The sequence below is a fragment of the Pyrenophora tritici-repentis genome, chromosome 10 (genome assembly GCF_003171515.1).
Source record: "Pyrenophora tritici-repentis strain M4 chromosome 10, whole genome shotgun sequence".
Taxonomy (NCBI): domain Eukaryota; kingdom Fungi; phylum Ascomycota; class Dothideomycetes; order Pleosporales; family Pleosporaceae; genus Pyrenophora; species Pyrenophora tritici-repentis.
Genome location: NC_089399.1, coordinates 2,793,522 through 2,809,331, shown reverse-complemented (window position 1 = coordinate 2,809,331; position 15,810 = coordinate 2,793,522). Strand labels below are relative to the sequence as shown.

Genomic DNA, 15,810 nt, shown 5'->3' with positions numbered 1-15,810 from the left:
GTGAATACTTGCTAAAAAGTCGCTGCCAGTAGCGGTCATGTTCGCTTTCGACGAAGAATTGCAATTATGATGATGAAATCGTGTGCTAGCTCATGATCATGATCTTGTGGGAGCATAAGTCGCGAGTATAGTCTGCAAGACAGATACAATAGATGAGATATAATCATAAACAAAACATTTTACTCGTCATATGAAACGACACCAATGTCTAGTCATGCTAGTTATTTATAAGAAATTCCCTGCATCATTTGTCTTCCGTAGGACCTAATCATTATATGATAACTATGTCGATGAATGAAATCGATTAGAAAACCCCGAATAATTGCACCTATTTCGTCCAAGGTTGGCTTGTATGAGCAAGATATCGGTTGTTGTGGTCACATTTCAATCAATCATCAGGCTGGGCTGTGAATACCTAGTTTGCTAGGAACTCTTTCGCTTCTGTACATCTTGAACACTACGTAAGAACCTTATGACACCCGAAGCGATCCATGCGAAGATCATCTCGCTGACATGTCAGTGCAATAAGGGTCTCAGCACGCAATGCCGTCATGCATTCACAAATTCAGACCAACATCCGGTTCAAAACCTTATACATCCTGCACCGATGCCACAATCGATGCAGCGTTCAAAGACAAAAATAGGTTGTGCACAACCACACAGGACTGCCACCATCTCTTATTACAACCACCTCCTATACACGCAACACCAAGCTGTTCAGCTGATGTGCGCCAAGGTGAACTTATCTTCACCCATCTGCCGAGTAAGCATCCATACACTCAGTTCGGGAGCCTCATCTCCGCACCCATCCGAGCCCCCTTAGCCATTCACATGACGCGGCTTCCAAATCGGGGATATCGCATTCGGTCCAGCCTCGGATATTAACCATTCCATAGTGCTGATACGATGCACAATGCCGAGGGAGGAAGACCCCGTGGGGGAGGCCAGATTTAGGTTTGCTCGCTAGGTACATCCTAGCGCGTGCTTCCCGTCTTGGCTGTAGATGCGGGGAAAGTGGGAGGGAGGGGAAGTGGTGTAGCTAAACATTGTTTTTTGTATTTAGAATCTGGATACTATATTGTATGGACTCATATATAGGCGCTCGGAGATCATAATGATAGAAGTTGATAACAGCTACTGCATCGGCCAGCGGACGCGTGACTTTACGCGCGTATGGGATCCACCGCGTGTTGCTGGGGGGGTGAGGCGATCGATCGGGCCGAAGTTCATCCGTGGCTGTTTCGTACTGATACCTGATTTGAATCGGCATAGATGATATTATAGTAATTGTGTAGCATATTGAACAAGGCTGTTCTTGCGGTCTGCTGTTCCTGGCGCAGATGGGAAAAAGAAGGGCAATGTCTGCATCTGTACAATAGGAGGCTGAAGTTTCGCTGGCGCTAGATCTGATCCGGATAATGCTGCATGACATCACGTCTTTCCGACATTCATCCCTTTGCGCCTCATCGCGCATTACAGGTGTTTGTGCCTCAGGAATTGATTTTATCGCAGTGAAATAATGTGTCGCTTCATTGTATCCCAACCATTCTATAACGCCATTTTGCTGCAGTGCCACCCAAAACCAAGGTAGTATCGCCCTTTCGTTACTACTCTACAAATTCCAGAGAACATTCCTCCGGTCCTTGGCGTTGACCCAGACATATTCCGTACACCTCGGGTCTGACTTGGTGTTGCCGAGTGTAACAGCAAAGAGATTGATCTCCATCCACACAGGTCGCATGCCCATGCGCTCAAGCCTCTCCCACCATTTCCTGAAGCGGCCGAAGTTGACGCTGCCGCCGCCGCTCGAGTCCTGGAGATGAACGCCGTCGCCGAGATGGAGCTCGATCATGACTTGACCAATGGGTAAAACAGAGTTTCCAGAGGCGGTCTTCATGTTATCAAAAGCGTCCATCATGGTGTCAAGGGCGTCGTATTCGCTACCCTCGACGTCGATTTTCAATATATCGATGTAGGTGTGGTTGTTTTGCTTCATCAAGCTGGGTAGGGTCCAAAATGGCGGATCGCTCGAGTGTGCATCCTCCTTTCCAAGCCCAACCTTCTTAAAAAAGGTGCGGTGGCGGTCTTTCACTGCGATTTGTGGTCCCCACGCGTCGACAGAGAAGTCGTAGCCCCAGATGCGGGCGCTGGGTACGCGATCGAGCATTTCAGCTTCGAAGGACGACTCGCCGTTGATACCAAAACTGTACATTACAAGGCCTTCCTGTGCGGTGGTGATGGCGGCTTCTTGAGTTGTGCTGGCTGCTACGGCTTTTGGGGCTGGCAGCTTTTCGTAAACGTTCATTCCGCAGACCCATTTGCCTCCATCACCTAGACGGCCCACGCGTTGAACGTCATGAGGGCATGTCCATGTTGGGGGGAAGAAATCCCAGATAGTGTATGGGTACTTCAAAAAGTCTGTAGGGAAGAACGGGATTTGTGGGTTGTCCGGATGTTGCTTAGCCATTTGGTCGCGTCGCTCAACACTGTTTTTCCATGACTTCTCCGACAGCGCAGACCGGTCTTTGATCCATGCCTGTAGTAGTGAGGAAGGCTGTGAGGATCCGGTAGATGGAAGTACGGGAAGGTATGGGAGTAGGGCCGTGCCAGCGGATTCTTCGTTGCGGAAAATGACGATTAGGAATACGACTACGAATATTCCGGCAAAGATGCGAGCTGCGGACTTTGTAAGCAGAGCGCAAAGGTGCTGTGGAAAGAAAACTGACCTCCGAATGACCTGAACATGGTGGCTGTAGTGAAAGAGTGACGTCTAAGCCAAAGTTGAGGGAAAGACCGTAATGTATAACCTCCGAGTTGAATCGGTGGAGGTATATGAGGCGCGTCGAGCGTGGAGGGGGAAGAAGGAAAGAAGACAATCGATTGTGTTCGAGATCAAATGAGAAGTACCTCAAACGCTTTCACTCCTGGTCTGATCGGGTCGGCCCTTTAGAAATGTGCCAAGCGCGCTGCGAAACAATAACAGCGGATCAAGGGACATGTTACGTGTGCCAGTCCACACGCCGAGCGCTTATCATAACCAAAGGTTCACCCGTTACAGACACGGCAACTGAATGCACGTCAGATCATCTTCCGACCGTGCGGCCTGGATGCTATGCAACCCCGCCCCAGACAACGCCACCATTGTTCGCACCATTGGGTCTGAGCAGTGCGCTAACACCGCTTAGCGGACACGGGGGAGTCATTAGCCGCAAGACCGTTCGTAGTGGGCAGGGGCCAACACCATTGATCAGCGTCAGCGTTGTTTCATACTAATGTCTGTGTTGTCTCCTTGGGATGCCTGTAGCGAGGCGAAGCTTCGGAGCTGGGAGCATATGGAGCAAGTGGGTATCGCGACATTCCAAACTGTCGCGTCGCGTAGGTGTCTATATGATGTCATACGATCTAATTCTATCAAAAGAAATGTTGATTATCAGAATCGGCTATTTACAGGGGGCACATCATTACTCCTAACGGCTGATGTTGTTGCTGTACCACCCGCGTTCCCTGGCGCTAACATTCCAGCCAGCGCCAGACTTAGGCTAGCGTCTTGTGTACGAAGATGGCTGCTACCACTAATAGCACACTACATGTAGTAAAAACCGTATCGCGATGCGCTTCGCCTAGAATGGACTGTTAGCTGCGGTCTCCAGCTCTGGGCATGACGGAGTTGCTTACCTTCTTTGGTGGTGCTAAGCGCAAGCACAACGAAAACGTTCAGCGGAATACGAAGAATGCCGTAGATACTCGCCCGCGAGCCGTCTTCGATGAGCTTGCTTTTCAGCGAGCCCATTGCGGGATAGTAAATTCCGCAGCATAGTTCAAAAATGCAGAAGCACCAGAGAGTGACGCGCTCATCGCGGAAGTGCCCGGGGATGAAGAAACAGGCCGAGGAAACGGCCAGGATGCCGGTGAGCATCTTCTGTGCAGGCATGGGCGATGAGGATGTGGAAACGTGTTTGTAGAGGAGCGAGCCGAGCATCATGGAGCACATGAGAATCGCAAAAATGAGACCGAATGGAAGTTCTTCTTGGCGTTAGTTTGTTGGTCAATATTCTCCGAGGAGGAGTGGCTTACCTTCAGTTGAGCCAGCCAGTTTATGGCTGAGCTTCAGCGCTGGGAATTTGAAGAAGATGAATAGGAAGAGCGATCCTTCAAAGAACCCCGACACTAAGGCGAGAATGAGGATGTTGCGGTCACGTAGAATGGTACGTAGAGCCGAAGTCGGTGCAGGTGCAGGGGTCGCTTCCTCTTGTTGGAGAAGACCCTCTGTCTCTGACGCTCTCCGGCTGCTCGATCCATAGTTCTCGCCCCAACACCTCGATATGGCGACGAAGCTCAAAGCCAAGCACACAATCGCCGCCATGAAGGGTGCCTTTGCGGTTCCAGTACATCGGACAGCCCACTCCGCAAAGATACCCGCTGCGATAGCGACACAGGTGTTAGATGTCGTCATCGTGCTAAAGATGGCGCTCAGATGGGCTTCTCCGTCTTGGATCATGAGTTGGTTGAACTCGGCGACTAGCCAACTCTCAAATACGCTCCATAGGATAGTTCCGCATACACCGCCGAGGATACGGCCCAGGAAGAGAACGTAGATGTTGTTGGTAAGAAGAGTGGCGCATGAGAGCGAGTAGATTACGCAGTATCCCAGACACGCTGCCTTTCGGCCATAGCGGTCTGCAAGCCCGCCCGCGAAGGATGCAGAGACACCTGCGGCAATGAAGCCAGTGAGGAACAGAAATGCGACAAGTTCTTCGGGGAGGCCTTTCTCGTCTGATGGCGTATTAGCATGTTATGGTTATAACAATAACATGAACGTACCTTTGTAGATGGGGTAAATATATGGCCCTTGGAGCCAGTCTGCAGCGTTGACCAGCAAGTAAATAGGAAAGAATCGCTTCTTGAGCTTGCTTAGGCCTTCAAGATCGGGTTCTACATGGCTGTGCTCCTCCTTCTTGTCTGTAGTGACGGCCTCGACGACTGCCGCCTTGCGGGAGCGGTGCGATTGGTAAAAGGCAAATGCATTGAGGAGAAGCGATCCAGCGAACGTAGCTCGGTAAAGGTCCATGTTGAATTTGGACTATCGAGTTGATGTTGAAAACGAAGGTATGATGATGTTGTTGTTGTTGTTGTGAATGTCCAGCAATCACGCAAGGAGAGGATGGAGATATGGTAAGCGGCGCTAAGACGGCCGTGAATGGAATGCTCGTATCCGGGTCAGTGCCAACACTTTACCCTTTGGCCGTTGCACGACAGTGACGCGACAGGGCATAAGTCTGAAGTAGGCTTGCCGCCTCACAAGCCGCTTGGTGTTCCAGGGCTAGGTTGATCTCAATCAGGGCCGAGGAGCCAAACGTCAACGATGGCATACACAGGTCCGGTAATAGGCTTGGCCAGATTGCGCGTCAATAAGTGGGCTGACACAAGGTGGCGTTTCTGGTATGTGGGACGCGGCTAGTGTGAATGATGCATAGCCCTTGAGTGTGCGGGGGTATCCTCCCTAGAAGGTGGGGCTGTACTGGTTAACCGCGGCATCGCCGCGTGAAACACCGGTAAAGTCCACGTTTCAGATACCGTGTCGTCAAGGGCGTCCTTGATTGCTTTTGATCGCGTTGGTATCGTCGCATTCGGCATTATGGTTCTAAGAACTTTTGTATCGACATATCGAGATCCAGACATGTTCCATCCAACAAAGTGCGGCCTTTGACGGCTTCTACGTCAGATCCGACCCGGCTTGGCTCAGATCTTTATTTCGTCCTGGGACCAACGCACGTGTACCCATGGTTTAACACATGCGCCGCGCTTTTGTACACTTTGTCCGATGGCTTGTCCTCAGTTCCAGTCGAATTGTTGGACGTCTAGAAACATCCAGGCTTGTGCTGCGTCGCCTTCTGCAATCGCCACATTTAACCCTGAACTCATTGTCTGCATAGTTCCAAACTTTCTCAGCGCCGCGCCACTAGGAAGAGGCTATCCGTTTGCCTTTGAGAGACCCCTGGGCCCCGAAGACTGCACCCTAGAAGCGTTCATGGCCAGCTTATAGGTGTCGGAACTGCCATTGCATACCGCAGCGCGCCCAGAGTAGTACACAACGCATTCAGAGGGGGAAACATCCAAGATGTTGTACCTGCCAAGCTATTGGCCCAGAGAGTATACGAGAGCCGCTCAGATCCGAGCAGCGAGTTCGGTGATGCGCGTAGCACATCGGTTCTAGATGGCAACGAGTACGGACCTGACGAAGCAGGGTTCTGTCACCTGTCACCAACCGCAAATATCCAAGAAATCCAAGAAATCCATGACCGTCAGAGTCCATGCATCTGCCCGGGCAGCTTTTTTACATCAGTTTCGGCAGGTCATGCTATTGGTTACCGCTTGGGATTTTTATTCTCTTGTCGACGCAGGGGTCTCTAGTATTTACGTCCTGGGCACTTGGCATTGTGCCAGATGGTCTTTGTGACGGTTATGAGGAGAAGCAGATCACGTGTTGGTGGTCTGGTGCTGCTTCCTCACTTTGTTGAGCACCTCTTACCTCAGCTGTATCATAGATACGTCATGTAAATAGACCCTGCTGCTGCTTCTGAGAGCACAGCACGAAGAACACAACAAGAGAGCAGAATACATGAAATTACGTTCTACCGCAACAGTCTTGTTTTGTGAGCAACGCGCGCGCTCGAAAGGTTCGGGAAGATCGACGGTGATCCTTTCAAAGGGGCAGCCGTAAACACAAGCTTGAGCATCATCTACGCAAGGCTTATACGAGCTAAAAACAAATGCTCGAGTTGACGCAGGCAAGCGGGGTATGGATATTTGGGACACTCGAGGTTGCTATGATGACACCGAAACAGACGTGGTGAGGATCAAACAGACCCGTATTCAATGTATCTATGTCTGGTTTTTGAAGAAAGCGTCAGCATGTCGGCATCTCTAGATGCAGGTACTTCTCCCTTACTTGATACGCAATACGCAATACGCACCTAAGAACGCTGTCGTGGTGCGCATGCTGCATTGATTGAAATGTGTATTGAAATGTCTCGCAGAACAATATACCGTTCCGTAGTCTTTTCTCGAGTATAAACGTCTGTAGAAGCAGTCGCATGGCACGACGCTAAATCGGTTGTGGTACATGACGTTGCCTTCGAGCCTTCAGCATCTCGCCTGCCACACTCGTCATATTCGGGAAGAGCGTCAAGCAAGGTTTCTTTGCCATTGCTCACTTCATAAGATGCATCTCTTATATGATTCATTCGTGTGAGTATCTACAAAATCAAAACGCCGTACCCGTGGTCCCTCCCTGGAGCATAGCTACGTACCTAGGTACCTAGGTAAGTAGGAGAGTATCAAGTCCAGCGGCACAGAAAGACCTAACCCTGGCATACATCCTCCATCTGCCGCTTCAGATCCACCCATCCAACTCCTATCTTTCCGTCACTCTTCTCTCCTCCTCTTAACCACCAGAAGCGATGTACTGGGCCCTAGTGCCGTCGCCCCTACGTGCTGGTACTGTGCGATCGAGGTTGCGGACAGCGATGAAGCAGGTTGGACAGGCCACAGCCTGGCAAGCTGGGCAGCGACGAGTGTTGGGGGCAGAGTGCCCGGCAAGACAGAACACGCAGTAGTCGATACCGCCAGTCTGCGGGCTCCAGCGGTGGGACCATTGGCGGTAGCCCTGGTCGGTATATGGATGGGTCATCATGACCTCGAGGCCATGTGCCATGGGCACTGGGCTTGAAGGCCGACCTCCAAATGGGCTGTAGATGCATTAGTAAGAATGCTCTCAAGGAGGTTCCACGGTGTTCACTTACTCCTCTTCTTGACCCCTAAAGCCAGCGGCCCTCAAGGCCTCTTCCCAAGCCCTGGCCTGTTGTTGGACGATGACCTCTCTCCACCAGGAGCTGAATCCGCTCCCTGGCCCGTTGGCCACTTGACCTTGCGGAAACTCGGTCTCTTGGTGCTTGCTCTCGGTGATGTTGCTCTTGAGCTTATGAAGGGCGAGCGCCAGCTTCTTGTACGCTGTCTTGATGTCTTTGCACCAAGCACTAGTCTGTAGAACTAGGTTAGTGTGATGTTATGTTGCCATGTTTGGCGTTGGAGGTATTTTCCTTAGTGTGGTAGGTAGGTGTGGCGAGGTTGATGAAGAAAGGAAAGGATAAAGCAAAGGAAAGCTTGAAGTCATATATACCCCTCATAGGCGTGAGGTGACTCAACGCTTCAAGAATCGCAACAGAAATTACCTCATGAGCGATTGGGGCCTACCTCGAAGTGTGGGTGTCATCTTAAGCAGAACAACTGTTGAGAAGGAGCGAACGACGCGTCTCAGAAGGATCCGCGTTCTATACCTCTACGTAGTTCTGTGTTAAAGGGTTAATGCACAGTTCTGTGAGTCAGGATACCGAGCTGAAGCAATGTTCATGAATTGCTACCAGTATGAAGCTACTAAGATCTACTTCTTAGTCCTCGAGCTCTCAGGCTATGTATCTACCATGAATTCAATAAACTGTAACTCATCCAAGTCATTACAGGCCACTACCTTCAAACCGTCCAAGCCATGCAACAAGGAATCTGCACTGTACAGTCTAGGCGAGCGAGAGCTTTTCGAGAGAAATGAGCTCTTGGGCCTAAGATCGTTAGTATCTGGTAGTAAAAGAGTATTCGTCAGTTAAGAGTCGCTACATACCTCTTTTGGATTACCTTCCAGTTTCTCAAACTCTACGTAGCGTTCATGGCCCGTTGTGGACTCGGCAAGTAAAATGGCGAACTCTGCCTTTGTAGTCTCATCTGTGACTCGGCAAGGCCAAGGCTTGACAATGGTATGCTGTGCTTTGACCTGGACACCATACTTCTGCGCAAAATCCTTCATGGAGCCAGACTCAAAAAGATCTGGGTGCTGAAGGTACTTGTTGAAGTGCTCATCAAAGTTAGCAAACATGGACATGGCATCGGTGACAACGACCATTTCCACTAAGACTCTGTTCGGTGGCTCATTCAAGGAGCGAGGTTTGCCAACGCCGCGTAACATACGCAGGAAGCTTGCGTTTTTGTCCGGGATAACTTCCTGTACCCGATGTGCTAGAAGTAGATCAAACTTCTGCTCGCCTTGTCTCTTCGTCTTCTGTGCTTCTTCTTCGCGTACTGCGTTCAAGAATAGCATCAGGATAGTGGCGTGCGGGTTATCGACCTTTGCTTTCAGCATAGGGGAGAAGACTTTGAGGGTCTGGCTAATTCCAACGTAGGCACGATCGCAAATGTTGGCCGCCTTCACATTGTTAGATAGATGTGCATTGAATGAGTAAGACTGTTCGACATACCTCAATCCGGTCAAATCTAATATCCTTTGTGTAGCTTGGTAGATTAACAGCATTGACGTTGAACAGACGAAAGACAATTTTGCTGTTGCGAACGCGCTTGCAGAATTGCAGCAAAAGGTTGCGAAGGAAGTTGAAGAAAGCACCATAGACGTCATTCTTTGCTGCGCTGGAGTGAGTAATGTACTCATTATACGACCAGCCAGAGAGCGGATCTGCGTCATCGAGCATAGGCCACACGCCCTGCTGTCTGAAGAATGTACTATTGATAGTCAGTATTTATCATTTATGACTTGGTTAGACTTACGGATTCGGATAGACGAAAGGCTTTCGAGACGTGCCATAAGGAACAAGAAGACCCTCCAAGCGGAATTTCCAAGTACCCGTGCGCCGGCCAGGTGGCATCTGGTACAGTGCCTTATCAACAAAATCTACCCTTCTAGGCGCGCAAGTAGTATGCTGCCGAATCTGCATAGCTCGGTGTGACGACAGCTGGTCGGGCGAAGTGAACATCTTGGAAAGTTCGACCCATGCTCCCTTCTTCAGAGCCAAACAAATTGACCGATCTCCAAAGTTGAAAGTCTTAGCCTGATCTAGTTCCGTACTCTTGTGCTTGATCTTGTCACATACTTGCTGCACATAGGGCAGAATGCAGTCCTAAAGAGCCTTGATGATTGGCAACGGGAGGAGCACAGAGTACCAGAGATGCATGATGATCGGAACCGCGGTCTCAGGCTCAAAGTGCATAGCGGCAAGGAGCATCATAGCATTGCGTGCAGTGATGGTGAAATTCCAGTCGTTCATTACCACAACACAATTGCCTGCGTAGCCCTTGGGAAGCCCAACGACGGTTTTGACCACATTGCGCATATCACCAGATGCCGCAAAGAGAAGGTTAATGTCGCGTTTCATGATGTCTTTACCCTCGTTCTTGTCGGCGTTGAGTATGTCCAGGGCTGGCATGTTACCCCACAAGTACTGCAGCGAGCCGAAACTAGTAATGTCGAAGCCGGGTTGATCGGGCGGTCCACCAAACGGTATGCGACATTCTTTGACATAACGAGGCAGGTAAGTTTCTTTGAGATGCTCGGAAGTGCAAATGGGTTTGTGACGTTTCCAGTCGGTTACCTGGCATGCTTTGCAGCAGTACTGTCTTGAGTGAGTAGGCTTACGTATAGCTGACGGAATGAAAATTTCGACTGACCTGTACTAGAAAGCACTTGCTGCAAACCATCGTAGCTTTTTCTTTACATGGTGAGATCTCGCTGTCGACCATACGATCAGTGTTCGCGCAGAGAGGCGGATCGAGGAACTCGGACAGATCTGGAGTGCTGGATGACATTCTTGCTATCAACGTAGCAGTAGCTACAGCTGACTATGGGGTTGGAGTTAATGTCGATTGATTGAGTGCGAGAGATTGGTTGTGCCCATCGACGCACGGACCGGTCAGGCGGCGCGCTCATCGTGAAGTGAACGTGAGAGCAAGTGCAAGGCAAACGGGCGTTGTTAGCGCGCGCAGTATAGCAATTTCAGCATAACTGGGTCGGGTGCTAAGTTATAGTAGAAGCTCCCCCTAGAACGATGATTGAGCACGCGAATCATGGCCAAGCATTTCGCCGATGAAACTATTCAATGGTAGTAAGCTGTATGACGGCAAGTTATAAAACGCCTTAGATGGGCTGCTTCATGAGATTTCAAGTAGAAGATTCATACATTATGTACTTTTGAAGTTGAGCTATCTTACGCTACCTCAAGCTTCCCTGGCTCCGTTGAAGACCGATCCCGTTGCACCATCGCTATTCATCAATTTCGTGACAGTATCCTATGTCCTTATGCGCACCTGATACATGTCGACACACTAGTCATGTCATCTCCGCTTCACCTATCTTGTGTCTCGCATTCCACCTGAAGCATCGTGATAGCTACGCTTTTAATAACGAACGCCATCAACAGGAGCAGCAGGAGCGGGCATGCTGGTTTCATGGGTTTGATGAAGGGCTTTCTCGTGATCGAGCCTGTCGCGTCGGCGGTAGTCTCTAACTTCGTGGAAGGCAGCCGTGATGGCATGTAGAATACTGGTAGTGTAATTAGCAACAGCTATGGAGAGGCTAACAATGTATGAACTTACGTGCTGATGATAGCCAAGATGAACGTGCCCCAGGGAAGGTTGCAAGAATCGTCGCGACGCGTCGTGATGCCATTGACGACACCCGTGCTCGTTCCATCTGCTCGGCGCGTAGGGTTGTAGCAGTGCTTGGCTCCAGCAAGGCCACCATCAGGACGAGTCAGCACCGAGACGGCAATGAAGGCACCGACGAAGATCAAGTCGAAGAGAACCCAAAGCCACCTGAGCTTCCTTCCTCCGGGGTTGGCGGATTTCTTGATGCACGAGAACAGGATGTTGATAAGCGTGTAGAGGGCTGCAGCGGCGAGAATACCCTCAACGGCACCGTAAGCGCCATTCACACCGCGACGGGTCTTGAAGGCGTTGACGAGACGATAGACCTTGTACAGGCGTCGTGAGAAGATGCCAAGAGACACGATAGCTGAAATAAACTGCAAGAGTCGAGTGAGACGCAACAGCCAGCGGTAGAAAGCTGCACCCTTGAGCTTGTCGGGAACAAATCGGGTGAGAAGACCAGTTTGCTCGCGCTTGTCAGTAACGGGGTAGTTGTTGACTGGGCCGTCAATGGGTTGGTGGTGTCGCTCCATTGTGAAGTCGAAGTGGTATCCAGCAAGGCTAATTAGAATTGATACTGGGGAAGGGAATTGGCGAAGTGGAAGTTTCTACTAGATATGTAGTGCAAGAGAGGTTGGTTGAGGTAGAAGCTTGTAGATGAGCAGAACTATATATCTGCTGGAAACAGGTAAGAGCTATGTGACACGACCTCTCCTTCTGTTTTCACAGAATCGTCACTCACCGTCACCGTTTCCCCGCAACAGCCTTGGCCTGCTAGAACATGCTGTGCCCAAAATCTTCTTGAATAATTCACACGTGCTAATTTTTGTCTGAAATAGGTACAACCAATAGTGATTTACGATCGTCGAGCCACATTTAGGCGTGACTGGTGGTTGAGTGGCTGAGAAGAACGACACGTGACTGCGCTTGCACTACAGTTACGTCACGCATGGCTTTTTCGTGCTTTTTCGTGCTTTTTCCTGGTCCTGCTCCAAAATTCCATTACCAGTTATATAAATGCGCGTCAGAGCTATGTCGATCTGCGGTAGCGATTTGTCGTGGTTGCGGCGTCGCTTGATGCGAAGTCTTATTGTTGGGACATGACGAGACCTGTATGCTGTGGCCCTGTACTTTCCGGAGGTGATCGTCGCGATGCAGGTTCCGTTGGTTCTGGGAAGACGCAGGATGCGTTTTCAATAACTATTTGCTCCCTAGTACCCGATTGCAAGCACAGGGTACAACCAGAACCTCTCTTGCTGCAGGTTTCCAGGACCTGTAATTCACTGTTGTAGGACTGACTTTGAGCGCTGAGACGAGCCTCCATACATTACCCGATAAACGGTGAATCATCGCCAAAGAGACGTAAGACCACCCATCTGCAATCTTGACGACAAAGCTCCAGTTGTGGTAACAGAAAGAGCTGAAAGAGGAGATACTGGAAAACGTTTGCGTAGACGTAGCGTTTGGGCAGCGGTTAGGCACTGCAACGCTCATCGCCTACCACAACGTAGTGACGCATTAAAGACAATGGAGCTTACAGGACTTCTAGGAGATAGGGAAGGCTTAATGCGATAGAGGGGGGGTCGAAAGAGGAGGAATACTACGAATCCCTTTGAGTTCCTCGGGTTCCGAACGATGGTATAAAATGTCAGCTTTGCACAAAAGAAAAGAAGCGCATGCTCCCTCTGAAGCAATCTGCTGGAAACGGCCGTTGCCAATAAAGGGACGACGGGAGCCTCACATCTACGGTGACCCTATCTGGGAAGCCGGACATGTCATGAGGCTCGGACACCGCCGAGGGATCTTCATCCACATCTCCTTTAGGCTTAGCCGGCTACTGATAAGCCGCACCCGACGTCTCATCTCCCAGGCACCGTCCCACGTGCAGTCGTCACTCTCAGCCATGAAACGCCATCTGACTGGTCTCGCCGCAGCAGATCACTATCGTGGCTCAAACACAGCCCAGGCCACAATGTGCGTGACCTGGCTGAGCGTGATGCCTGGGACCGAGCCATGAGTGGCTATGGCCTTTAACCCTTTGATCCCCCATAAGCAAGCTTATCCAGCGCCATCCCCGGTGCTCCCATAGTACCTCCCACGCACTACCTTACTGTCTCCATACCGCGTCCACCAGTCGATTCGCGTCAAGGACAGCTCGCATACCGGGAGCCCATTACCGCAATCTTGCATACGGCATACCCGCCGGCGACGGACCTAGACTAGAGGACCGACCTTCCGCATCGAGGACCAGTGTATTCGCCGTTTGCCGAATCAGCGACAACAACGTGAAGGTGTGGGAATCAGAGCTGCCTCTACGGGAAGATCGATCCGCCAAAAGCTTGTATAGGCTTGTTACACGGCGCCAGGTTCAATCTTCCGTCCTTGCAGTAGTTTGGGAGGCGAAATATGCCCGTCATGCTAGACTCCATGGTTGAGGCGGCGAAGGAGGGAGTACATAATGCGGCGGCTTCTGCCGTAAACTTGGCTGCAGAATCATCATCAACCATGCCTTCTCTCAGGACACTCAGCAAGTTTGTGGTTGGCGGTGCACAGGTCATCCTCGGTGGTGGAGGCCGTGTCTTGGGCGACTTCACCCAAACTTGTCCCAACGCTCAATTGAGCTGCCACAACACGACTATTGTGGAGAACCTGTGCTGCTTCAATGCGCCAGGTGGGCAGATGCTACAGACGCAATTCTGGGATTACTCGCCATCAACGGGTCCAGTGGATAGCTGGACCGTTCACGGATTATGGTCCGTACTACAACTACCCTACACCTCAAATGCCGAAATACTAACTTGACTTTTAGGCCCGATCTATGCGATGGCACATACGAAGCGAACTGCGACTCCTCGCGCTCCTACTCGAACATTAGCGCCATCCTCAACTCCTTCGGCGCAACAGATCTCCTATCCTACATGTCCACCTACTGGAAAGACTACCAAGGCAAGGACGATTCTTTCTGGGGCCACGAGTGGTCCAAACACGGCACGTGCGTAAGCACCCTTGCCCCAGACTGCTACGACGACCATAAGCCCACCGAGGAAGTCGTCGACTTCTTCCAAAAGACCGTGGACCTCTTCAAGACGCTACCTAGCTACGAGTGGCTCAGCGAAGCAGGCATCACACCCAGCACAAGCAAAACCTACACCTTCTCCGACATCCAAAACGCTATCCAAGCAAAGAGACCCGGTGTCTCTGTCACCCTGGGCTGCAAGTCCGGTGCCTTGAATGAAATCTGGTACCACTTCGACGTCCGCGGTAGCTTGCAAACCGGCGACTTTGTCCCTGCGAACCCCGATGGCAGTAAATCTACTTGCCCACAGACGGGCATCAAGTACATCCCTAAAAAGGGCGGTGCTGATCCTCCATCTACCACCACAACCGTTGGCTCCCCAGCACCAACATCTACTAACCCGTCAGGGACACCCTACAGCGGCCGCGGAACCCTCAACGTCATGGTCAACGGCGCGAAGAAGGGCTGCATCATTTCAAAAGGTACCTGGTACACCACCGGTACGTGTGCGACATTCACCGCCTCCGATGCCGGCGACGGCTTTACCCTGAGCTCCAGCAAGGGCAAGTGCGGCATCGTTGGAGGAGCGCTTTCGTGCGATTCCACCGTGTCGAGCGGCACTGGGTTCACGAGTGTAGATGGCAATTTGGCGGCTGGAGGCAATGCCATGTGGAGCGCGGATAAGGTTGCGTCAGGAAGTACACAGCAGACTGTGTACGCGGGTGGGGATCACTCGTCGACGTTTTCCATTACTTGGTCGTCGGCTTAGACGGATTAGCGCTTTTGCTTTGTTGTAGTGTGTTGGTTATAGGAATTCTACACTAAGCCTTTGAGTCACATGATTCGTGTGTGGTGCACCTGTGCAACTGATACCCAGAATCATCTCTATGCGTGAACTCGTTTTCTTCGTTTCGCGCAGCGCTTAGTCCCCCATTCCAACTTGTACAGATTTGTCTGTCGCTAATTCGTTTCACTTAGCCGCCTCACTCTCTAGTTTTGCGACGTGGCTAGACTACGCTAGCAGTGAAGCAGCATCACTTGACCGACTAAAACTGGAGGACATAGACACAGCATTGTCGGAACAAAACTTGAGTAACGGGTCCAAAGACCCTTATTCATACATATTGCTGGTTAAGCAACAACCTGGAGAAGCCAAGTGCTGAGCGGGGGTTTGCATCGTTCAACCCCCCTTGATATGTAACTTTTCTCATACCATGATATCATTCCTCATGAACCCAAAATTGGTGCGAGCTGTTGAACGTGCCTGTCTAGATCCTTTTGTTGAAACACCCTGTCCCGCCAAACGCCTTTAC

At 50.8% G+C, this 15,810-nt stretch overlaps 8 protein-coding genes across 8 annotated transcripts; 1 reads left to right on the top strand and 7 right to left on the bottom strand.

Annotated features, from left to right (window-relative positions):
- Window positions 1–1,612: 1,612 nt before the first annotated feature.
- PtrM4_048900 (Methyltransf-22 multi-domain protein) lies at window positions 1,613–2,745 on the bottom strand (the record flags this gene model as incomplete). Its single annotated transcript, XM_001936710.2, has 2 exons — window positions 1,613–2,676; window positions 2,727–2,745. The coding sequence occupies 2 exons, from the start codon at window positions 2,743–2,745 to the stop codon at window positions 1,613–1,615; spliced, it is 1,083 nt and encodes a 360-aa protein (XP_001936745.1).
- Window positions 2,746–3,534: 789 nt separating this feature from the next.
- Window positions 3,535–4,453, bottom strand: PtrM4_048890 (uncharacterized protein; the record flags this gene model as incomplete). The annotated part of the gene is made up of 3 exons (XM_066104788.1): window positions 3,535–3,620; window positions 3,676–4,023; window positions 4,075–4,453. 3 exons carry the CDS (start codon window positions 4,451–4,453, stop codon window positions 3,535–3,537), a joined length of 813 nt encoding a protein of 270 aa, XP_065959352.1.
- A 2,991-nt stretch (window positions 4,454–7,444) lies between these two features.
- On the bottom strand, window positions 7,445–8,272 carry PtrM4_048880 (uncharacterized protein; the record flags this gene model as incomplete). The annotated part of the gene is made up of 3 exons (XM_066104787.1): window positions 7,445–7,748; window positions 7,803–8,036; window positions 8,232–8,272. 3 exons carry the CDS (start codon window positions 8,270–8,272, stop codon window positions 7,445–7,447), a joined length of 579 nt encoding a protein of 192 aa, XP_065959351.1.
- Window positions 8,273–8,573: 301 nt separating this feature from the next.
- PtrM4_048870 (uncharacterized protein) lies at window positions 8,574–8,953 on the bottom strand (the record flags this gene model as incomplete). Its single annotated transcript, XM_066104786.1, has 2 exons — window positions 8,574–8,615; window positions 8,675–8,953. 2 exons carry the CDS (start codon window positions 8,951–8,953, stop codon window positions 8,574–8,576), a joined length of 321 nt encoding a protein of 106 aa, XP_065959350.1.
- A 310-nt stretch (window positions 8,954–9,263) lies between these two features.
- Window positions 9,264–9,815, bottom strand: PtrM4_048860 (uncharacterized protein; the record flags this gene model as incomplete). The annotated part of the gene is made up of 2 exons (XM_066104785.1): window positions 9,264–9,564; window positions 9,610–9,815. 2 exons carry the CDS (start codon window positions 9,813–9,815, stop codon window positions 9,264–9,266), a joined length of 507 nt encoding a protein of 168 aa, XP_065959349.1.
- A 144-nt stretch (window positions 9,816–9,959) lies between these two features.
- Window positions 9,960–10,644, bottom strand: PtrM4_048850 (uncharacterized protein; the record flags this gene model as incomplete). The annotated part of the gene is made up of 2 exons (XM_066104784.1): window positions 9,960–10,451; window positions 10,507–10,644. 2 exons carry the CDS (start codon window positions 10,642–10,644, stop codon window positions 9,960–9,962), a joined length of 630 nt encoding a protein of 209 aa, XP_065959348.1.
- A 588-nt stretch (window positions 10,645–11,232) lies between these two features.
- Window positions 11,233–12,014, bottom strand: PtrM4_048840 (uncharacterized protein; the record flags this gene model as incomplete). Its single annotated transcript, XM_001936707.1, has 2 exons — window positions 11,233–11,377; window positions 11,431–12,014. The coding sequence occupies 2 exons, from the start codon at window positions 12,012–12,014 to the stop codon at window positions 11,233–11,235; spliced, it is 729 nt and encodes a 242-aa protein (XP_001936742.1).
- Window positions 12,015–13,887: 1,873 nt separating this feature from the next.
- Window positions 13,888–15,266, top strand: PtrM4_048830 (Rna, Ribonuclease I; the record flags this gene model as incomplete). Its single annotated transcript, XM_001936706.2, has 2 exons — window positions 13,888–14,234; window positions 14,291–15,266. The coding sequence occupies 2 exons, from the start codon at window positions 13,888–13,890 to the stop codon at window positions 15,264–15,266; spliced, it is 1,323 nt and encodes a 440-aa protein (XP_001936741.2).
- Between the last annotated feature and the right edge of the window lie 544 nt (window positions 15,267–15,810).